The 23479-nt window shown below is 53.0% G+C and overlaps 2 protein-coding genes across 3 annotated transcripts; both read right to left on the bottom strand.

Annotated features, from left to right (window-relative positions):
- Positions 1-1755: 1755 nt before the first annotated feature.
- On the bottom strand, positions 1756-8889 carry SLC27A5 (solute carrier family 27 member 5). 2 transcript variants are annotated; one of them, XM_047094400.1, is made up of 10 exons: positions 8211-8889; positions 7707-7916; positions 7185-7343; positions 5228-5352; positions 4242-4436; positions 4072-4162; positions 3137-3335; positions 2797-2894; positions 2469-2599; positions 1756-2381 (listed from the first exon to the last, which is right to left on the bottom strand). In XM_047094400.1, exons 1-10 carry the CDS (start codon positions 8887-8889, stop codon positions 2205-2207), a joined length of 2064 nt encoding a protein of 687 aa, XP_046950356.1. In that variant the 3' UTR covers positions 1756-2204. The 2 variants fall into 2 exon arrangements, with proteins under 2 accessions (XP_046950356.1, XP_046950357.1); XM_047094401.1 differs by having other exon boundaries at positions 7707-7917; positions 8464-8889.
- A 1226-nt stretch (positions 8890-10115) lies between these two features.
- ZBTB45 (zinc finger and BTB domain containing 45) lies at positions 10116-16530 on the bottom strand. Its single transcript, XM_047094415.1, has 3 exons — positions 16290-16530; positions 12856-14137; positions 10116-10987 (listed from the first exon to the last, which is right to left on the bottom strand). Exons 2-3 carry the CDS (start codon positions 14135-14137, stop codon positions 10731-10733), a joined length of 1539 nt encoding a protein of 512 aa, XP_046950371.1. The 5' UTR covers positions 16290-16530; the 3' UTR covers positions 10116-10730.
- Between the last annotated feature and the right edge of the window lie 6949 nt (positions 16531-23479).

Raw genomic sequence — 23479 nt, 5'->3', positions numbered from 1 at the left:
GAATCAGATGGGCATGGGTGAGCTTTCACTGATTTAGTGAAAGCCACATACAAAGTTGGCACTGGGGGAAGTGGAGGGTGGTCCCTTCAGGCTTATGCTGCAGAACTCCAGAGGACTTGAAGACAGCAGCTCAAGCCCTGAGCCCACTTGGAATATATACATCATAGAGTTCTTCATGACCACTAGACTATACCTAACAGCTCCCACAATGACCCAGGTGTCACTTGCAGTATCTGACCTCTCATGGCCTATGTCATCTCAGTCTTGACACGCACATGTGCCCCAGCCTACAACACCCATAATGGTCAGGTGTGATTCCTGCCATGGAGAGGGCACAGACCACTTCACTGAGGATTAATATGTGCTATTCCCCTTTTCCAGGTCTACAGGTCTTAACATCACTGGGCAGCACCTAAAGCCCCAGACATGGGTGGAATGTACTAACCAGAGGTTCAGTGCCCTCAAATTCCTATCTGCATTTATCCTAATTCCAAAGAAGCCCTTCCAGTTCTTCAGACAGTGAGGACTACACTTCCCCTAGGCTTTGCCACTCACGACAACATCTTTCCCTTGGCCTACAGTTCATAGTTCCCATAATGATCAAGTAACATTTAAAGCCCCCAACACAGCATGCACTACTCTTTTCTGAAACTAGCAAAAGCGTGTACCTGCCTACAGTGCCCAGAGAGCTCTTCTGGCCCCTAAGACACTGGATTTCGTTTACCAGAGGGCTCTGGACCTGTTCCACGTCCTTTTTGCAGGTGCATTCTTCCATGGATGCTCTTTTTCCAGTTATTTGCCCACATTTCTTGGCTTAGCCTGATGTCCTTGTCATACTGCCATGATAGCACATCTTACATCCTACAGACCATATACTTATCTGTTTTGCCTGAGGCTAGCCTCATCTCTCAACCCTGGAATGGCTTCAAGGCTGCTGAATCCTATCACACTTCTGGCCTTGCCCAGACAGGGCCATTCCTTGAGGCTTGTCAAGATCCTTGGTAGGGAAGCAGGGGGAACCCTGAAGTAAGGTCTCTGGAGGACAGTAGGCCCTGAATTCCTCGCTTGTATCTCCATCCACTGTTGGGGAGGAAGAATTTCCTCTGCACTTCAAGGTCTCTCTGGCTTGTCTAAGAATCAAATTGACAAGAGATATGTTAACAGGAGAAGATCTAATTTGGTATATATACAGTGTGCACACAGCCATAAAATTCCAAAGACAGGCAAAAGGAGGCATATATCATACTAAACAGAGAAAGGTGTAGGGGTCCATGACTGCAATAGGAAGAAATGCAATTTAAAGGAAAATGAAAGGGACGCCTGGGTGGCTTAGTCGGTTGAGCGTCTGACTCTTGATTTTGGCTCAGGTCACAATTCCAGGGTTCTTGATCAAGTGCTGCATTGGGCTCTGCACTGAGAGTGGAGCCTGCTTGAGATTCTCCTGCCCCTCTCCCCTGCTCTCTCTCTCTCTCTCTCTCTCTCTCTCTCTCAAAAAATTTTTAAAAGGAAGATGAAAAAGTAAATATTTGGGGGGTGGGCATTCAGAAACAGGACACAAGAATTCGATTAAAAAGGCCTTCCTTGGGGCGCCTGGGTGGCGCAGTCGGTTAAGCGTCCGACATCAGCCAGGTCACGATCTCGCGGTCCGTGAGTTCGAGCCCCGCGTCGGGCTCTGGGCTGATGGCTCGGAGCCTGGAGCCTGTTTCCGATTCTGTGTCTCCCTCTCTCTCTGCCCCTCCCCCGTTCATGCTCTGTCTCTCTCTGTCCCCAAAATAAATAAAAAATGTTGAAAAAAAAAAAAAGGCCTTCCTTGGTTCCTCTCTGTCATAATGTAGTTATCTGTGGTGATAGCTCTCTTAGAGCAGATCCTCTATCAAATCCTTTTAGACAGTTGTGGGAGAGATAAAGAACTCCTGAATCTGCCGGGTTTTTATTGCTTTTATCATAAAATCATCTTTATGCCAAAATGGCCCATCTTAGGGCTGCCTGCCCTTAGCCCTACACACGCAGACATGTGTGTACACATCCAAGTTTATTCTCACTCCACTACTGGGCCCACAGTTATCTTACTCTCTTCAACTGGGGTTATGGCCAGGCTGCGATTCATGATAACCCTCAGCAGATTGGTGGTGGAGAGGATCCTGCCAATATGAGTGGTAGTCTGCATTGGGCACTGCCACTTCAGATGTGGACAGGCCAGATGGTCAGAGTCTCCAGGTTCCATTGCACACGGCCTGGTACGTTTCCGGTGTCAGGGGCTGGAAGGTCTTAGCCTGGTTGTCCAACACGAACAAGGGGTCAGCAATGACGCCTACATTGAAGCCCTCACGCACCAACCGGGACTTCACCAGTTTGAACGTGCTTGTGATCTCCAGGGCGTCCTGCAGGGACAGTAAGCATAATCCCTATTGTGGATCCCTGGCCAAGACCTTCCCCCCCCCCCCCTACTTCCACCACCCTGGGCTCACCTGGATACGGATGAAATGGGGTGCAGCATAGGCAGGGAGCCAAGTGCGGACATGTTGGTACATCCTCTGACCATCGAAGGTCTGGCCTGGGGCCAGCCGCACAGCAGCCATCCCCACCTTGCCCTCACAACCTGAGAAGCACAACAGTCATTCTCCACTCACCCACCTCACAGTGCTCATGGCTGACCCTCTTCCTTGGCCCATCTCTTCTCACTGGATGTGCCCCTGCAGCTCCCCCACCTTTAAAATCTGGATAACACCCACAGACAAAATCCAGATAAAATCTGGATAAAGCTCTTGGAGGTTTAATGAGTTGAATCCTCCACACCTGGTACAGAGACGCCGTAGACGTTCACCTCCTGCAAGAAGTCCACAAGGGATAAAACGCTCTCCACCTCCCGCGTAGATACGTTCTCACCTTTCCATCTGTGGGGTTGAAGCCAATGCTTGTGACCACAACCCTGGCAAACAGGATGTCCCGCCTCTTGGCCACCAAGCCCCTCCTCCAACGAGATCTGATTGCCGGCTCTGCCCAACTCCTTCAGGATCCTTCAGGATCGGGAAGCCATCCCCCTCTGGAATCCGGAAATCCCGCCTCTCCGGCCTGGCTCCCTCAAAGAATCGGGGAACCCGGGCCATCCGCCCTCCCAGTTCCCTGGGGACCCGACCGGAAGGTGTCCCCCAGGCGGTCCCGAAAGTAAAGGAAGCCTTCTCGGTCCATGGCCAGCACGTCTCCGGTGTTGAAGTAAACGTCGCCCCTGCGCCGCACATTCCGCACCAACTTCCGTTCCGACAGCTCTCGTGCCCCGCGGTAGCCCAGGAAAGGGTGGTGGCCCACTATCTGGGTTAACAGGAGCCCCGCCTCCCCTGGGGGTAGAAGCAGGAATTAGGGCATTAACAATGGTAAAGAACCTCAGGAGCCCACTAGCCCCCAGCCAGGAGGTTTCCAACCATGATGGACTCCATCATCGAGATCCTGCCAGAGAAGAGACAGAAAGAGACCTGGAGTTACAGAGGGAGGGAGAGACAGAAGGAGGCATTGGGATGCCTAGACAAAGGATAACAAGCAGGGCACCTGGCTGGCTCAGTCAGTAGAACATGTGATTCTTGATCTCGGTGGTTAGTTCCAACCCCATGTTGGATACATGAAATGAGATTACATGAAATGAGATAAGATGAGATGAAATATAAAATCTTGAAAAAGGATAACAAGGGGTAGAGGAAGGACAGAGACAAATGGTGCTGGGAAGAAAGAGATATAGCCAGGACTGTGTAAGACCCCCCAAGAGAGAAGACCCTAGGAGAAGATATTGACAAGAGATTGATGCCTGGGAAGACATGACTTCCACTGAGAGCTCAAGAGAACAACCCAAATAGACACCCAGAGACCCAGCAGAAAAAGAGATTCAGGCAGGGTAGCTGGGCAGAACTGAGAGGTAGAGGGTCCCAGGCAGTAGTCAGACAGGCCAAGGACAGGTTCTGGGTGAGGCAGTAGACACCACCACAGAGCACTGAACTCAAGGCTTTGGGCAACTTGTTCCAGCCAAGAAGCAGATGATCCCCGTCCTTCCCACACCCAGGGAAGGCTTCCTGACCCTCGTACCTAGTCCCACAGGGATGCAGAATCCCTGACTGTCTCTGACAGGCTCCTCAGCCTCCGTGTCAAATTGTACAAGCTCAAAGGGGGACAGCATCTGAGTGGGGGATGGAGAAGGGTCAGCAGAGGTCCTGTGAGCTCAGCTTCAATCAGGGCCACTGTCCCACCCAACCCACTCGAAGCAAGCAGCTCATCTTGCCCAGGGCCCCACAGCGCCCTGGATAGTTGATGAAGCCAATGTTGCCTTCCGTGGAGCCATAGGTTTCCAAGATCCGAATGGGGCCAAAGCGCTGCTGGAAGGACTCCCACACATCTGCTCGGAGTCCATTGCCCATTGCCAAGCGGATTGTATGTGTCCGGTCCTCTGGTCGCTGCAGGAACATCCCAAGAACAATGAAGAGGAAGTGACTATGGATGGAGGCTATCTTTCCATCTTTCCGTCTTTACCTGGGAGGCGATTGGAGGGTCTATACCTAGGGCATCTACCAAGGGTTCTTATTTGGAGTCTGTACTTGGAGGGTTACCTGCAGAGGTTACCTGGGGGGAAGTTACCTAGAAGCCTTACCTGGAGAGATACCTAGGGGTGACTGCAGGGCTAATCCAGGTCCTTACCTAGAGGAACTATCTGGGATTTTATATAGGGGTAGTACCTGGAACTTTTACCTGGGGGAAGTTATCTGGAGGGGTTACTCAGGGGCCTTTCTTAGAGGCAAATTGGGGAGTGACTTGAAACTTCACCTTGGGGAAGGTGATACCTGGGGGCCTTATGTGGAGCATTTTACCTGGGATCCATACCTCATTGCTGTATAAGTTCACATCTGGTGAGTTTACCCTGAGCCACCCCCTGTTCTAGGCTCTTTATATATGTTTTATTCTCACAAATATTCCCTTTGAATTATTTTCCCCATTTTCCAAATGAGGACACTGAGGCTGCTGAGAGAGGTGAAGTCACCTGCCCAAGGTAGCACTGCTGATCATCAAAGGAGCCATGATTGGAAACTTTGTGTGAGATTCATCATCTGTGGCTGTTACCTGGGGAGTTTTACCTAAGGGACCTTGCTTGACTCCTGTATGTGAATCTACCTGAAACCTTTACCTGGTATGACATCTGGGATTTCATACCCTAGGTGTTCACCATGGAGCCCTAATATTAGCACCTCACCTGTGGAGTGTTACACAGGTACCGCAGGACCTCGCCTACATACAGGATCACAGTCACACCATGCTGCCGACAGTCATCCCAGAAGCAGGAAGCAGAGAACTTGGGGGCCAGGACACAGGTTGCTCCTGAGAGGGGAGAGAAGAAAGGGTTTCAGGTCATGCTTCCGTGCCACTGTGATAAGCTGCTCTGATCATATGACTGTGACCCTCTGAAGCACAGGTTTTGGAGCCGATCTGTGTGTCCCTGGTGGAGCCAGGACTACCTGCATGAGACGAGCATAGATGGGCATGGGTTCGAATCCTATCTTCAGAATGTGTACCAAGCTCAATGCTTGGTACAAAGTGAGCACTGCTAAGTAAGGGCTATGGATATTAACCATTAATGATTATTAGAAATGTTTTATGAATGTCATAAAGGTCTTCAAGAACTGGTAAAACCAGGGGGAACGTTGATAGGGAGTTTTCCAAATAAAGCTCCCCAGTATATAAATCATAAGGTTCTACACCTGAAACTAGTGTAACATTGTGCCAACTATCAATCAATCAATCTCCCCTATTTATCTTAGCCTCCCTAAGGTAGGATAATAGTTATGGGCTGCCCTCAATGTGATGTATTAGGAAGTACAATGCACCCCACCAAGGTTCTTGCCAACAATAATTGAACTGAATCTAATAATTGAACTGAATCTAATATCTCTAGAGGGAATTTCCAGGGGAGGGGCACCTAGGTGGCTCAGTTGGTTAATAGTCCAACTCTTCATTTTGAATCAGGTCATGATCCCCCATTTTGTGAGTTCAAGCCCCACGTCGGGCTCTGTGCTGGCTGTGTGGAGCCTGCTTGGGATTCTCTCTCCCTCTCTCTGCCCCTGCCCACTCCTGTTGTCTCTATAAATAAATAAATAAATAAATAAATAAAACTTTAAAATCTGCAGGGTAAAGGGGAGCAAAGAACAAACAAGTACTGTGAGGGGACTTTAACTGTAAAAAGACAATTAGACAATTGGGAAGATTTGAACATGACCTGTGCATCAGATGATATTAAAGTTACTGTTAATTTTGTCAGGTGTGATATCACTATGGTGACAGGTTTTTTTTTTTTTTAAGCTTTATGTATTATTTTTGAGAGACAGAAAGAGATAGAGTGCGAGCAGGGGAGGGGCAGAGAGAGAGGAATACACAGAATCTGAGGCAGGCTCCAGGCTCTGAGCTGTCAGCACTGAGTCCAATACGGGGCTTGAACCCATGAACCATGAGATCATGACCTGAGCCAAAGTCAGATGCTTAACCAACTAAGCCACCCAGCCACCTCTATGGTGACAGTTTTTGTCATTATATATTAGAGATACATACTGATATAAACAAAAAGATACAGTGGCTAAAATTTGTTCTAAAATAATCCAGAAATGAAGAGGGGAATTATATATGAAATAAAACTAGTAACATGTTAACAATTGTCAAGGGTGGATGAGGATATGTGGGATATCATCAAACTATTTTCTCTACTTTTGTTTACTGTGTATATTTGAAAGCAAAATGCTGATGGTGGCCGAAGCTGGGTGGTTGGGTACATGAGGATCATGTAGAAATATCTAAAAATTTGTATGTGTTTCAAAATTTTTATAAAAAATTGAAAAGAAAATATTAGAGAGGTCCCAGTCTGAATTGCTAATCAGGTGTCCAGGATGATAGCCCAGTGGAATTCTTGGTGAATACCTACCCTTCACTGACTATCCCAGCATTCATACCACCTCATTACCTTCGGACCACAGCAAAGCCATTAGGGACTAAGTGACCAAGTTTCTGTCCCAGTAGCCCTGGGGCCTGCTATTGCGTGTCCCTTGTCAAAGGTGAGAACCTTGGTGCTGGGTAACCTGTGGGGACTTGTCACCCTGAAAGCCCACTCTGATATTGAGTCTGGAGGTCCCATGGATTGGAGAGGTCTTCAGAAAAGGTCTTACCAAGCTCCAGGCAGCCAAGAATTCCAAGGATAAGCCCCATCACATGGTACAGAGGCAAGACTGTGTAGACCACGTCATCAGCTGTGACCCCACCCAGGGACAGCATCTTGCACATCTGTAGCAGCCGTTCCTGTGTGACAATGGCTGGCTTTGGGAGTCCTGGCGAATGGAGTGGGAAGGGTGGGTGGTGAAAGGACAGTGCAAGAGGGACCAGCATGCAGGAGTGGATCTCTGTGGTCAGGTCTGCAGTGAGAGGCTTGAGGCTCTTAGAAGGTGGTCAAGTATGGGGATTTGAGGGTGGGCTCAGGGAAGAAAAATTCCAAATTTAGTGGCTGTTTACTGGGCAGAAGCAGGATTCTGGTGCTGACCATTCAATTCACACTGGGGATCAGAGTTCAGGCCAGGTGTCACAATCAAAGGGCAGGATGGGTTTCAGAGGTCAAGTTTGAGGCACATGTCAACTTGGGGTCAGAGCAGCATAAGGGTTCAGAGGTCAGGGCTAGCGTTGCTGGGCACCCTCACCAGTGGTCCCTGAGGTGTAGATAAACAGGGCAGGGCTTTTTGATGTGATCCGAGCACGTAGGTCAGCGGGCACAGGGTCGGTGGGTGCAACGTCAAGAGCAGCCCCCAGAGCCCCCACTCCTGGGGTTGGGGAGGAGTGGCTGAGGTAGAAGCATTGGATGTTCTCTGCCTGTAGCTTGGGAAGGACCTCTTCCAGATTCTCCTGGAGGTCTGCAGGGAAAAGAAATTGGGGAAAGGCCCATATCTGACATCAAGAGGGGAGACCCAAGACCCAAAGATAGGGGAGAAGAGTCTACTGCAAGCAATACAGAAAGCAGCCCCCAGAGAAGAACTTTTGCATTCTTATGTAAAGAGCCCCATAATTAGTATTTGTTGGCAAAAAGGATCGAAACAGACGTGGTGAAGAAAAAAGTCAGCCCCCACCAGGACCACTGAACAGCAGTTCTCCAAGTCTGTCCCCTGCTCCATCCCCCTCTGTCCTCTACTAGCCTCTGAGGTCCTCACCTGGGTCCACCACCAGCAACCGAGCCCCAGAGCTCAGTACGGAGCGTAGCAGGGGTGCCCCCCGGGCATGCGGATTAATCCAGGCGACGGGGCAGCCCAACTTGGCCAGCCCCAGCCACAAACCTAGGGCCGGAATGGTCTGGGAGGGCAGCACTAGGAGGGCGGCAGGCTCCCCAGCAAGCAAGCCTGTGAGGCTGCCCAGCTCGGCCTTCAGGGCCCACACTGCCTGGCATGCTCTCTCGTCCAGCTCCCTGAAGGTGACCGAGCGGCCCCCCGGACCCTTCCACACCAAGGGCGCCCGGTCCGGTTGTGCTTGTGCTCGCCGCTCAAAGGTATCCACAAAGGTGTTGGGCGGCCGGCGGCTCATGCGCGCCTTGATGTTTAGCCCCAGGTGGAGGATCCCGAAGACGTAGGCCAAGTCTGCAGGCAGCCAGCGCAGCCCTGGGGGTGGCCGTGCGGGTAACACAGCCAGCATGAGTGCCGCGGCCACCAGACTCAGCCAGTGGGGCATCCAGGGGTAGAGCCAGGGCCGCGCCAGCATGGCCAGGCCGAGCAGCACACAGAAGATAGAGTCCCCCAGGAGCCAGCGCAGTGCCAGGGCCACCGCAGCAGGCCATGCGGACTGTCCCAGGCCCAGCAGCAGCAACAGTAAAATGGCCAGTCGCAGCCAGACGCCCATCGCACCTGCTCCCTTCTCAGAGAAGCTTCCACAGAATGGTAACTTCTGCCAGGGGCTGCCTGGCTTTGATCTCTGACCTTTCAGCCCCACCCCCTAGCGGTAGCCCAGGAGCTGTTGACTGCGATGCTCCCGCCCTCCGGACTCTACCCCCAGCCATTTTGGACCTGTTTGTTTCACTGTGCCTACCTCCTACCAGGTACGTGGCAGGCATCGAGTAAATACTTGAATGAACAAATCCAGTGCCTGAATGCAAACCCAGTTCTGATGTCCCCATCCCCACCCATGGGCTGGGCCCTATGACACTGTGCTTCACCCCCCTGGCATGGATGGGGACTGTCTTCGGGGTTCAGGAGGCTGAACTCCCCCTCCCCCCGGGGAACATGGGCAGGGCAGTTTATGAATGGTTGGACAGAAAAGCCTTAACCCTTCACCTTTGGGAGGCAGTCACAGAGGGGGAGCTCAGAAAGGCGTTGCCATTGACCCAGGAGCCTACAGGTCAGGGCGGAGCACCACCCTCCAGCTCAATCCCCTCTCCACCTGCTTCAAATCCTTGACAGGTGCCGCCAATGCTCTGGAGTAAGAAGAGTGACCGCTTTCTTGGCTGGCAGCTGAACTGATGCGGGGTCTTGTGACACTGCTTCACTACTGGGTATCAGTATCTTCAGCTGCCCAGTGGGCAGCCCAACGGTCCTGGCCGCTGCCCCCACCTCCTGCCTGGCACTTCAGAAGTTACTGGCCGAGGCAGGTATCCTGGGGCTCAGATCCCCACATGGTAGCCTAACCCCAAAGACTCCCTGGACCCCCTCAAAAGTAAGGTGCTCAACCATCGTGCCCATCAGAATGGGGGAGGGGAAGACTCAAATCCGAAGGACCTTGAGATTCCGGAGGTGGGGGGGGTGGTGAGATCTAGGGGGAAGGGCCTCAGTTCTGCATCTTGGACAGCAGCAGCTGGGATTCTGAGGGTTTCCCACATGTGGCCTCTCTCTCCCAGACCCATCTCAGGCCTGGCCTACACCTCTCCCCACAGGGCAAGGGCTCTAGAAGAGTCAAGCACCAGTCATTTGTGCATCCCACACCCTCCCTGAAATGGCCAAGCCTACCGTCCTGTCTCTGCCCAGGGAGCCCAGTAGGTGGCAGCAGTGTTGCCCAGAGCCGGGGGCACTGAGTCCCGACTGCCACAGCCAGTGTGTGACGGACAGAAACGCACCCATCTGGGAGCTCAGAGCTTCCGGGTTTCGGACCCATGGCCCACAGTACTTTATTAGAGAGCAGGAGTCCCGAGGCCCGACCCCAGTCCATGATGGGTCCACTGAGCCCCCTTAGACACCAGATTGAGGGAGGGGTAGTTCGGGGTGGGGAGCCAGGGTTCTTACCCAGCTTGACACCGGGGCAGAGAGGAGCAGCTCCAGAACCCACACTCACGCAAGGAGTCAGAGCCACAAATCTTGGGCCTGGCCCAAGGGTCTGAGCGCCCAGTTTCGGCTGGAGATGATCCAGTTCTCAGGGATGGTCGGGTCTCTGACCAACCCCATCCCCAGCCTGCCACTATCAGGAGGGTCCGAGTACGAAGGAGTACAGTAGTAAGGCAGGCTGAACCCCTGGTCAGGTCTGGAAAGAAGGGTGGTAGCAGAGGGAGGGCCTGCGCTCTGGGGAAAACGTGGTTTGGTAGCGGGAACGTGGTCAAGGCGTCTAGGCAGGTGTGAAGCGGCTCGGCAGGGGTGTTACCGGTTCCGCAGTGGTCGTGGCCTAGTTCCACAGGAGGTCGCGGACCTGCAGGGGTTGGCCTACGGCGCGGGAGCGTGGTCAATCCCGCGGCAGGCGTGGCCGGGCCCAGGCCTGGATCAAGGTGCAGGGTGCGCGGCCAGGTGGCGCTCCAGCAGCGCGCGGTGCGAGAAGACCTTGCCGCAGGCGGGGCACGGCGCGCGCTCGGGCCGATGCGTGCGCATGTGCACGTTGAGTGAGCTCTTCTGCGTGAAGCGCTTGGCGCAGACAGCGCACTGGAAGGCGCGCACGCCTGTGTGCGTGACCATATGCTTCAGCAGGTAGTCGCGCAGCGAGAAAGATCGCCAGCACACGGCGCATTGGTGGGGCTTCTCCCCTGTGGGCGACAGGGCATGCCGCGCACGTATGTCATCTGGGAAGGAGCCCCGGGGAGCCTTTGACGGGCAGGGACTCCCCTCTCCTCCCAAACTGCCCATCAACCCTGAATCCCCCTGCCCTTAAGGGACACCCCTTCCACTCCCGGACCATTCCTCACTCCTGGACCTTCCGGCCCAACAGGGAACCCCTCCCCCCCCCGCCCCTCCCCGCCCCCCCCCCCCCCCCCCCCCCCCCCGGCCACGACCCAGTATGTCTCCCCACTCAGCGGGGATGCCGCTTTCCCGGACCCTTACCGTAATACCAGGATACCACCGTCAGGGGCCCTCAACTCTAACAGGTATCCTCCCAACAGGGAATCCTGCTGGTCTGGGACATCGTTGCCTGACAGGACTGACCGCTGAGGTCTCCCCCACCTCCAGGAACCTCCCTTCCCCTAACTCCTGCCATGCCCATGGAGCATTCTGTACTTCGATCGCTGGCCACCATTCTGGAAACAGCCTGGCAAGGCCCAGCACACTTACACTGTGAGGGACGCGGGCATACCTGCCCGGTTCCTGCTGGAAGCCCCGTTGCCCAGAAAACCCTTGTCTGCTGGCAGCTATGACGTACCTGGGGTGGCCAGAGTAGGCTGCCCCCTTTCCCCTGATCAGAGAAGGGGGAGGCTGGCTGTTTGGCCCCTACATTCATCAGGTATTAACAAAGAAAAACAAAACAAAACAAAACAAAACGCCCAGCTATCTCAGCGGCGGAGGGCTGCAGGGCAGTGCCTGGGCAGGGAGTTCCCCCAGACCAGGCCTTGCACCTGGCTAAGGCCACATGACGCTGGCAAATCTTGGCTGTCACTACCTTGGGGCCCCTGACAGCTCTCCACAGGCTACATCTATATCCTCTCTCCTTCAACCCCAAGACAGCCAGGTAGGGATTTAAAACTAAATCACATCTCACTCACTTCCCACCTCAGATCACTGATGCCTTCTCCAACATTCCCAGTGAAATCCCAAGTTCCTGGCCCTGCAGAACTCCCCACTCCACTCCTACAGGTGTTCCAGCCAAACCTTTGCTTTTCCTAACAACGTCCAGTTTGGCCCTGCAAGCAGTCTTTGACATTCCATACCCTTGTCCTCTACCTGAGTCTCTAGGGAGCACCCTGAACACCCTGTGACACATCCAGGACCTGCCAGCCACCACCTCAGCCCCAGCTCCATAATCTCCAGTGCACCATCTAGCACACTCTCTACCTCTCCCTGAGCCAGTAAAGAGCCACCTCCCAGACACTCCAAGGGTTTTTGGGGTACTCTCAGTGGTCTTCGAGGAGCTCCCCTTTCCTCCCTCTGCAGCTGTGGGGTCCCCACACTGCAGCCCCATCTCCCTCCAGCCGCGATCAGGCCACCTCTCTGCCAGCTCCGAAGGCTAGGCCAGCAAACCCACTCTCCCCTCACATCCAGTGCCAGTCACAGGACCCACGGACAGCCAGGGAGACCAAGGAGACTCCCCTACCTGGCCACATATTCCTGCCAAGGCTCCATCCCTCCTGCCCATCCCAAGCTTCATCGTGGTGACTAAAAGCTCCACTGCCAGCTTTCCAAAAGCTCCGGGCAAGTTCCTGCTCCTTAACCTAGCCTGAGGATTCTCCCTGCACCAATACATTGAAATAGGGGTTGGGCAGGAGAACCTGCTTCTCCATGTGGACGGGGTTTCCCCTCCCCCGCACACATCGCACTTGGGGCTCAATTTCCAGGTTCCACTGGGGTCAAGAAAAAGCAACATAACTACATGAGTGCCTCCACCCCACTTGCCTAGTGCCCAATCACCCCTCAGGCTTGAATCTCCAATGACCAAAGGGCTCAGAGACCCATCCTGGCTCACCCGAGTGGATGAACATGTGCTTGGTGTAGTTTTTCCGCGAGCTGAACGTCTTTCGGCAGTGACTGCACTCATAGGCAGGCGGCTCGGAACCCGGGGCTCTGGCAGGGGTGGCCGAGGGGGCCGCAGCGGGAGCGGTGGGCGGGGCTGGGGCCTCCCCCGGAGGAGCAGGAGCGCTAGGGGCCGCATCCGGCTGGAGTGTGGGATAGAAGGCGGAAGGGAGCGCAGGAGTAGGCCCCGAGGGTGCGGGAGGAGGTTGCGCAGGTGGCCCAGGAGCGCCCAGATGAAAGGGGAAAAGCGAGACAGGTGGCCCCTGGGTCTTCACGCCTGGGGCTCGGGATCCAGACAGGACACAGTCAGGCGGGGCCGGCGTCTCGGCGGGACAGGCTTCCGCCGCGGTGCCATCCTCATCTTGCCAAGCGGAGACGTAGCTCTCGGGGAACACATCCTCGGCCGCCGAAGCGCCCCGAAGAAAGTCCCTGCCGGCGCCGCCATAGTCCGAAAGGCCGGCGGGTGCGGGCGGCTCCTCGCACGCGCTGTCAGGGGCGGCGGTGAGGAAGCCGGCAGCGCAGTCTGGGAAGGAAGGGGGCGCTTGGCCCTCTCCTGGGCCGCCGCTTTCGCCGTCCTCGCCGTCGGTTTCATCGTCGGTGTCCTCCTCGCCGTCACCGCCGTCGTCTGTGGCCGCGGGTAGGGAGGGGTCGACTTCCGACCCCTCGGCCTTGGTGGGCGCAGTGGGCGCCGGCAGCTGCAAGCGCGCGGGCTGGCGCTGCTTGCGGCTATGCGCGGCACCGGGGTGGCCCGGAGGGCGCGCGGCCAGCAAGTGGCGCAGGCGGTGGCGTAGCTGCGCAGGTGCAAGAGGTGGGGGCACGGGCGTGGGCAGGGGCGCGGGCGCGCCGGGGACCGGGGCTCGGGCGCGGGCGATGATCTGGGTGCACTCGTCTATGACCGTCTGGATGCGCAGCACCGACGCGGCCGTGAGCACCTGCAGCGCTTCGCCTTGTGCCACTACAAGCGAGCCGCTGTAGAGGAACTCGACGAGCTGGCGCACCGTTTGCGCCGGCACCACTGGCGGCACGCGGATCTCGGAGTGGCCGAGCAGCAGCTTGTCCTGGAAGAAGGGCGAGCCGGCAGCCAACACGCAGCGGTGGGCACGCAGCGAAGCCTCACGGATCCGCACAGTCACGTCGCAGAAGTGACCACCCAGCCGCTGCCCGTTGAGGGTCTCGAGCAGCGAGCGGGAGAAGTTCTGCAGGTGTATGTGGTGCACCGCCTCTGCTGCAGCCATCTGCACCGGATTGGGGGGGGGGGGAAGGTCAGCCAGGGCCCCCCCCCTCCCTGCCTCATTGTCCCTGCCCCTTGAGCCCTTATTGCGGGACAAGGCCCATGGGCGCACCACAGTCCCAGCCCTTCCCAAAAGGCCCCTCGAGCCCTGTTCCCATATACAGGACTACCCCCAACTCCCACCCCCAGACTCCAGGACCTCTGCAGCTCCACCTAGGAAACTCCCAGCACACCCCTGGGAGAAGGTTGGGAATACCAAATATCTGGCTCCCTCCCAGTCTTGCTTACTGCCCAGCGGAGGGTCCAGAGCTCAGCTTCCCCTATACTGGTTCACACCCTCCTCGCCCTAACTCCAGTATCCATAAACCTTCCCCATGTCCCCCTTCCAGGGACTGTGGAGAAGTCTCTGTGGAGAAGAGGGCAGGGATGCCCATCCCGAACTGGCTGTCACACCTTATCCACTCCGCATCAGGGCTGGCTGTGATTCCTCCCACTCTCGGCTTCTTTTTGATCTCCCTTTACTACATCATCCAACCTTGGAGCATTCAAGACCCTGTGGAGACCAAAGTCCGTTGCCTCGGAATTGGGTTATGTTAACTAGTGTATACAGAGGTCTTCGCAGGGGCGGGATGGCACGACCTGCCTCCTGGGCTAAGCGTTTCAGGGTGTGCGTGGTCACAAAGGGTTGAGAGTAAGTTGGGCATTAGCCTGGCAGGCATTCCACAGAAGAAAAAATACAAGGTCTCTGGCAGACCCCAACGCAGCAGGTAGGGAGGTGCCCCCTGCAGCCTGGTGCATCTTGGAATCTTGATATAGCCTGGAGGGCACAAGGTGTGGGTGTGGTGTAGAGAGGGGGCTTGTGTGGACTTTGAAGGGTGTGTGATTGGGAAGGGAAAGGTGGAATAGCAGCGGCCTCCAGATCAGCATGTCTGAGCAACCCGGATGATTCTTGTCAAAACTTTAGCTTCCTAATCCCAGCACTGCCCACGCTCAGACACCAGAAAGGGGAGGGGCCACCGCTCCCCAGGGGACTCTGGGAATCTGAGAAGCTCTGATACTTCACCCGTCATCACTCATCAAGTAGGCACCATGCTCACTAGGCTAAGTTTCCCCTTTACCAAACAAAGATGGGTTTGGCTCATCCTGTACCCAAGCCACACACAACTCCAGTCTAGGGGAGGACAGTCGGGACACAGGTCACACCCTGACACTCACTCTCACTCCACCAGCCTAGCTCAGGCCGGGTCACACAGCCCTGGAGTGTGGCTTCTCTTAACCTTCCTGGTCTAATGGGGTCTCAGACTCACCCCCTCTGGCTCCTCTTACCCAAACCACCTTTCCTCTTCTGGGTCCAGACCCCTCCCTTTCTTGCATGTTCTATATCTTACCCTCAAATCACTTCGCACACCTCCACTGCCCCGGTACCATTGGTGGAGGCTGATGGGAGTCATTTCCTTGTGTCCCCCCCCCCCCCCTCGGTCTATTCCCCCACGCGACAGCCAGAGGGAGCCTGTTCAGACCTGACAGATCGGGACCCTCCTCTGCTCAGAGCCCTCCATGGTGATGAATTAATTCTTGGCAATTGGTCAAAAAAGCCAAGTCTTTGCACATATCGTTATCTATGCCACAGCACTTTTCCCCGTCTTTATTCACCCACCGTCTAAAGACCTTCAAATCTGTGTCTGGGCGACTGGGGCAGAAACCTGCGCATCAACCCATACGGCTTGAAGCCTGCCTTTTCCGACCCACCTCCACCCTGCTCCCGGTCTGTGATCTCTCAGTCCAGACGCAGCAGGGTCTTCTTGGCGCCTCAGAACAAAGGCCCACCCTCCCGGGTATGGCGCCGCATTCTCGCTGCCACGCCTTTGCCCACGCCATGCGCTTTGCTCCAAGCACTCTTTCCCATACTCTGCTCCATTGCTCGCTCCCTACCCTAACCCCAAAGCCCCCTCTCTGATCCGCTCGGGCTGCCCCCGCTCCAGACCAGGCCAACCTGTATTTCCCGCCTCCGCGCGCTAGCCAGAGCCATGCCCCCATCCTGCAGCGCCCCCTCACGTCCACAGCGTGCACTCCAAACCTAGCGCCGGCGCCCTCCCCTGGGCACGCCCCGGCCTGCCCGCCGGCCCTGCAGCAGGGGGATGCCCGCCCGACCCCACCTCCGGCTCCTTCTCAGGCACCAGGCCGGGACTTGGCCTTCTCCCGCTCACCACCGCCAAGGCCACACTTTCAGGCTGCGACGCCGGCGGAACCGAAGTCCGCAGCCGCTGTGGCGCAGGGAAGCGCTAGGTCGGAGCACGTTTCCGGTGTTTCTATGGCGATCAGCCGCCGCTTCAGGCCGGTAGGTATTGAACTTCCTGCTCTCGACCGAGTCGCAACTAAAGTCGCCGAGGCTCGGGCTGCGGGGCAGCAAGGAATGTCTCGGCCAGGACACGCTTCCGGCGTCGCCCTAGGGACTGGGATGCGCCGGGGCCTGCGCTGTCAATCTGCGGGCCACGCCCTCGTGCGCTCCCGGCTGTGTAGAGCTGCTGCAGGGCGACAAAGGCTGGGAAGGCGGTCTGAAGCCCTAGATGGGTCTCGGCTGGTTTAGACTCCATTGCGACCCCAGGTGGCGGCCTTCTCCCCAGAGCAAGAGTGGAGGCAGGAGTAGGGCTCACCCCTGGTCCATCGGACTCCAGCCCTGCGTGGACTGCAAAAGAGATATTCCTGCAGCCGAACTCCACACCTGCCGGTAGCTACGAGTGGAATGAGGGAGCAGACACCACCCCAGGCCCTGGCTCCCATCTTCCACCCCTTCCGCCCCTCAAGCCTGTGTCCCAGGTAGAAGGTGGAGGCAACCTGTCTCTATGACCCCTACCTCCTCACACACCCACCAGGCCCACCCACCCCAGGGCGAGTAATGAACGAACGAATGAATGGATATTGAACTGAATGCCTTCTGCACTCAGCGCTCTGGGACACACCTCAGAATAAAAGGAAAGTGGGGGTGAGATGGATAGTACATCCGCCAAGACCGTGGTGTCCAGCCAGACTCCAAAGATCAGAAGTCACTTTAGGGGACAGAATATGTGGGAAGAGTTGTGTGGGCAGAGGAAACAGACTTGGTCTGCAAAGACCCTGAGATGGGGCTAGCTACCCAGGACACCTATGAACCAGGCTGGATGGTGAGACTGGAGTGGTGGGCTGGCCTAGCCTTATGCTTTGTTCCTGGGGTCTAGAGGCAAGGCAGGAGGACGTAAAGGTCAGATTTCCCTGAGACCTCAGTGGACCCCATGCCTTATGCAGCAGGTGTGGGGTCCAGCATGGGGGGAGGGGTGCTGACTTAGCCTCCAGTATGGGGACAAGATCAGAGGACCTGCCTCCCACCTTGGTCAGCTGCTGGGCAACTGTATTGGGCACATCTATAGATGTGTTGAAGTTAGAAGGATTCCAGGGGATTTGAAGCTGGAGGGGGGCATGTGACAAGAAATATAGGGGGAAGTTCTAGAATCTGAGAAGAGGACCACATGACAGCTAGCAAAAAAAAAAAAAAAAAATAGGGGCCCCAGTCTACAACTGCATGGAATTGCAATCTGCTAACTACTTGAATGAACTGGGAAACTGATTTTTCCCTAGAGCTTCTGAATAAGAGCCCAGCCCTGCCCCAAACTTGATTGCAGCCTTTGTGAGACCTGGATCAGAGGCCACTGCCTGGGTGTCTAACCTGCAGAACAGTAAGCTAATAGATGGGTGTCGTTTTAAGTTACTGAATTTGTGGTAATTGTTAAGTAACAATAGAAAATGAATACAGCTGCCAGAGACTTAGGGCCTGCACACAGTAAGTGTCTGATAATGCCACTGTCTTCCTATCTGAGGAATCCTTTCCCCTTGCCTCTCTCTTGCTGAATGCTTCATTTCTGCCTCACCAGCATTTAGCATCCAGCTTGGTGGTCTCATTACTCCGTCCTACAAGCAGAGGCACTTGGGGGTGAGAGAGGGAAACAGACATCCAGACACATGGCTGGAACAGCATCAGGCCAGTAGAGAAGCGTGTATGAGGTCTCTGAGGAGGGAGGGTGGCTTCCCTAGGGTGAGGCCAGTGGGAGTTGCTATGGAGATTGCGGATGTTGAGAGTGGAGGGGGGGAGGACCAAAGTCCCATCTGTAGGTTTGAAGGACTGAGGGGAAGGTAGTGGATCTAGTGGGGCAGCAAAACAGGAGGCTTAAAAGACAGCAATGGCTGCTCAGACCTTAGTGGGAAGGCCAGAAGGGGACAGACACAGAGTAGGAAGGAGAGGACATGGTGGCTTCAGAGAAGGTCTTAGTGTTGAGGGTGAGATGGAGTAACTGGCCCAGTAGGAGGCAGAAGGGAGAAACACAAACCCTGACCCTGCTCAGGCAGCCAGGGAGGTGGGAGCTGCAGCCTCCAGTGACACAAGCCTCAAGAAGACATCTATTTTGCTTTCCTCTCCAAAGACCTTGTCTCAGTAGTTGTGCATGCAATTGGAGGGATAAATAGTATATCAAAGGACACACGTTTAATAAGCCAAGGGGGGTCAACGTGACCTGCAAATGTTGAAAATCCTAAGCCAGGTCCTGGAGTCTTGGAACCAGTAGGTGACGAGAAGAGGCAGGTGACGCTGGCTGACAGACCATCAAGGGAAGAACCTGTAAGGTTGCAATGGTCACAGACACATGAAAGGAGAAGATATTAAGCTCCTAACTGACTGGGCCTCATCAGCTGCCCGGGGGAGGCAGGGCCTGCCCCTCACCCCCTACCACACCCTTACCACCACACACACAGCTTAGGCCAGAAGGCTCGGTCTCTACTCCCAGCTCAGAGTTCCCAACCTCCCTCCACCCTCCATTACTACTAGGCCAGCTTCTCACACAGGGCCTCCTTCCGTGGCAGCCACTGCCCCCAGGTAAAGCCCAGTGCTCGGTGCCAGCGGGGCTGGATAGTGCCAGATGTGGGACGCAGGCCCCAAGACTCACCTGCATTCACACACTTCTATCTGTCAGGAGCTTCCCCTTGCCAGGGGTCAGCCATAAAGCTCGTCTCTGGAAAAATGCTTCCCAGTACAAGGCAGATAGGGTAGAGATTGAGGGACGTCCCAGGCAAGGCCGGTACCAGCAGTGGGGGATTTAGCTCTCCTGACAGGACTGAGAGGAAATGAGGAGCCTTTGGGGACGGGGGAAGGGCAGTGGCAGGATCCCATTTCTAAACCAATAAGGTCTTGGAAGTTGCAGCTTGGATGAGGGCTGGCAGGAAACCCGGACCCAGGCCTTGGTGGAGTGTATAAAGGTGATAGGAGCAATGGGTCAGATGAAGCAAGGTGCCTACAGGACTTACCAAAAAAGAAACATCCGGACAAGATCAAGGACCGTTGAGGAGGGGGTGGAGGTGGAGATGGGGGTGAGGAATATTTGCAACATAGAAAAAGTTTAATTTGCTTTCATATGTAAAAAAACAAGAACATCCTACTAGTCTGTGGACCAAAGCCTGAGGAAATCACGTAGGAAGTAGGAGACCTAAACTAAATAATCATAATAACCCAACTACCATTGTCACTTCTTCTGGGTCCCTTAACCGGGTCCTGTACTGGGCCTTTGAATTAATTTTGAAAACTAAAACAAAACAACAAACAAAACAAAAAAGAAATGCAGAGTACAATATAGTGTTTACAGTACAATGTAGCGTATACAATATAGCGCTCCTACACTGGAGCACTCACATCCCCAAATTAGCAATGTTCTTGTTTTGTCCCTTTTGTTTTTTTGGGTTTTTTTTTTTGTTTTTTTGTTTTTTGTTTTTTTTGGTCTTATTTTTTTTTTTTAATTTTTTTTTTCAACGTTTATTTATTTTTGGGACAGAGAGAGACAGAGCATGAACGGGGGAGGGGCAGAGAGAGAGGGAGACACAGAATCGGAAACAGGCTCCAGGCTCTGAGCCATCAGCCCAGAGCCTGACGCGGGGCTCGAACTCACGGACCGCGAGATCATGACCTGGCTGAAGTCAGACGCTTAACCGACTGCGCCACCCAGGCGCCCCTGGTCTTATTTTTAATAAACACACACACAAGAAAACAAAAGTTAAAATTTTCTTTTCTTTTTTTTTTAAGTAAAGCCTTTAGGCAAAGAAGAAAGCCCCTCGAGGTAGCACACCTGGGTACTTCTGTCCCTTAAAGGCCTCTTGTTTTACTCCAAGTTAAAAAATTTTTTAAATGTTTATTTGTATTTGAGAGAGACAGACAGACAGACAGACAGACAGACGTTAGCATAGGAGGGGCAGAGAGAGATGGAGACAGAATCCGAAGCAGGTTCCATGCTCCGAGCTGTCAGCACAGCTGATGCGAACTCACTCACCAGCCCTGAGATCATGACCTGATCATAAAGATTAACTGACTGAGCCATGAGGCACCCCTACCCCCAGTTTAAAGGATCCACTGAATCCAGATTAATATGTTTTTATTTACGTGTAACAATTTAAAAAAAAATTGTTTTAACGTTTATTTATTTTTGAGACAGAGAGAGACAGAGCATGAACAGGGGAGGAGCAGAGAGAGAGGGAGACACAGAATCTGAACCAGAATCTGCTCTGAGCTGTCAGCACAGAGCCCAACAGGGGAGGGGGGAGGCTCCAACTCATAGACTGTGAGATCATGACCCGAGCTGAAGTTGGATGCTTAACCGACTGAGCCACCCAGGCACCCCAAGTTTACTTATTTTTTTAATGAGCCTTAAACTCACCACCCCTAGACCAAGAGTTGCATGCTCTTCTGATCGAGCCAGCCACGTGTCCCTAAAATTCAGTCATTTTTAGTAAACTTACCATGTGTGTAATCCTTAGCATCCTCCTGTTTTAAAACATTTCTATCATCCCCAATGAGATACCTCCACCCATTTGCTGTGATTCCCTATTCCCTGTCCCAGGCAACCACTAATCTAATGTCACCGTAGATTAGCCTGTGCTGGACATTTCACATCAATGAAATCACACAATACGAGGTCTGGGTCACTTTGCTTTAGGCTTCTGTGCCACCTAGATGTTGTTAAATTTGTTTAGTTGGATTTTTGGTTGTGCCCTTGGCTTTGGTCTAAAAAGCATTTCCCTGTCACGGTAGGCAACTGAGGCAGACAAGTCTCTAGCCCTGCTTCTTTCAGCTGCCCTCCTGCTGGACCCATGCCCTCCTTCATGACTTGGTCTATTCTCCATGCTACCCTCTTCGTGCTTGAGACACTGTATCGATCCTTCTCTTTTAACGTCAGGATGCATCTTTTAAAAACCAGGGTGGTTTCCTAGTTGCCTGTCTTTGGAAGCTTCCTCATTCCTTAGCATGCTTGGTCCCCATCCCCAAGTCACCAACTATTCACAAATGAGCTTTGACAGGTGATTTGTCTCTGCCAGGAACCCATTCAGAACTGCTCAGGTTCCTTGCTCCCTGTTGGTCTAGAAGCTCCCTCACCCTTTTAAAATTAAGGTGAAATTCACATAACACAAAATTAACCATTTTAAAGTGAACAATTCAATGGATTTTAGTATAGTTACATGTTATGTAACCAGTATCTCTATCAAGTTCCAAAACATTTTGCTCAATCCAAAATAAAAACTTGTTTTGGAGCCTGGGTGGTTCAGTCAGTTAAGCATTTGGTTCTTGGTTTCAGCTCAGGTAATAATCTCATGGTTTGTGGGTTTGAGCCCCACATCAGGCTCTGTGCTGACAGCATGGAGTCTGTTTGAGATTCTCTCTCCCCTCTTTCTCTGCCCCTGCCCTGCTCTCTCTCTCAAAATAAATAAATAAACTTAAAAAAATAAATAAAAACTTGTACCCATTGGCAGTAACTCCTCATTTTCCCCTTCCTCAGCCCTTGGCAATGACTAATCTACTTCCTGTCTCCATAAATTTGCATATTCTGGATATTTCATATAAATGGAATCGTATAATATGTGATCTTTCATGTCTGATTTCTTTTATTTATTTTATTTTATTTTATTATTATTTTTTTAATGTTTATTTATTTTTGGGACAGACAGAGCATGAACGGGGGCGGGTCAGAGAGAGAAGGAGACACAGAATCTGAAGCAGGCTCCAGGCTCTGAGCTGTCAGCACAGAGCCCGACGCGGGACTCGAACTCACGAACCATGAGATCATGACCTGAGCTGAGCTGAAGTCGGAGGCTCAACCGACTGAGCCACCCAGGCGACCCATGTCTGATTTCTTTTAATTGGTGTGATCTTTTCAAGGTTCATCTATGTTGCAGTACGTATCAATTCATTTCTTTTTACGGCTGAATTAGACTCCATTGTATGGAAATACATCTATTTATCCATTTTTCCAGCCATCGTTTGATGGACATTGAGTTGTTTATACCTTTGGCTATGTAGTGCTGCTATAAATTCCTGTACAAGGATTTGTTTGAACATGTTTTCAATTTGGGGAGGTATATACCTATAAGTTAATTGCTGGATCATATGGTAAATCTATGTTTAACTGTTTGAGGCATAGCCAAACTTTTTTTTTTATAGGTAGTGCACCATTTTACATTCCCACCAGCAATAAAGGAGTATTCCAAGTCCTCCATATCCCTTCCATCACTTGCTATTGTCCTTTTTTAAAAAAATTTTTTTTTTACATTAATTTTGAGAGACAGAGAGAGAGCACAAGTTGGGGAAGGGCAGAGAGAGAAGGAGGCAGAGAATCCAAAGCAGGCTCCAGCCTCTGAGCTGTCAGCACAGAGCCCGAGGCGGGGCTTGAACTCACAAACCATGAAATCTTGACCTGAGCCAAAGTCAGATGCTTACCCGACTGAGCCACCCAGGCACCCCTCTCTCTCTCTTTTTTTTAAGTGGATGTGAACTGGTTCAATTTGCACTTCCCTTATGACGAATAATGTAGAATTTCTTTTCATGTTATTATTGTCCATGCCATTTGTATGAAAGTTGTATTAATGTATAGTTTAAACTATTTTTTAATAATTTTTTAATGTTTATTTATTTTTGAGAGAGAGAAAGAGACAGAGCACCAGCAGGGGAGAGGCAGAGAGAGAGAGAGAGAGAGAGAGAGAGAGAGAGAGACAGAATCTGAAGCAGGCTCTAGGCTCTGAGCCGTTTGTCAGCACAGAGCCCGGACATGGGGCTCAAACTCACAAACCGTGAGATCATGACCCAAGCCAAAGTCAGATGCTTAACCGATTGACCCACCCAGGCGCACCTAGTTTAAACTATTTTTTTTTATTAATTAATTAATTTTTTTTTAAGTAATCTCTACATCCAATGTGGGGCTTGAACTCACAACCCTAAGATCAAGAGTTGGATGCTTTTCTGACTGAGCCAGCCAGATGCCCATAAAGTATAGTTTATATGCCATAA

Source organism: Lynx rufus, unplaced genomic scaffold (genome assembly GCF_022079265.1).
Source record: "Lynx rufus isolate CCGP_SWC_20201006 ecotype Redwood Valley unplaced genomic scaffold, mLynRuf1.p SCAF_39, whole genome shotgun sequence".
Lineage (NCBI taxonomy): Eukaryota > Metazoa > Chordata > Mammalia > Carnivora > Felidae > Lynx > Lynx rufus.
The sequence above is the reverse complement of the archived record's forward strand: the minus strand, read 5'-3'. Positions and strand labels throughout refer to the sequence as shown.

Coding starts and splice junctions, on each gene's coding strand:
- SLC27A5 (XM_047094400.1), bottom strand. CDS start 8,889: ATGGGCGTCTGGCTGCGACTGGCCATTTTACTGTTGCTGCTGCTGGGC. Junction 4,437..5,227: donor ACCTGTGTAACACTCCACAG/GTGAGGTGCTAA, acceptor ATGTTCCTGCAG/CGACCAGAGGACCGGACACA. Junction 2,895..3,136: donor CGCCTGGGGGACACCTTCCG/GTCGGGTCCCCA, acceptor TCAACCCCACAG/ATGGAAAGGTGAGAACGTAT.
- ZBTB45 (XM_047094415.1), bottom strand. CDS start 14,137: ATGGCTGCAGCAGAGGCGGTGCACCACATACACCTGCAGAACTTCTCC. Junction 10,988..12,855: donor GCACATGTTCATCCACTCGG/GTGAGCCAGGAT, acceptor TGTCGCCCACAG/GGGAGAAGCCCCACCAATGC.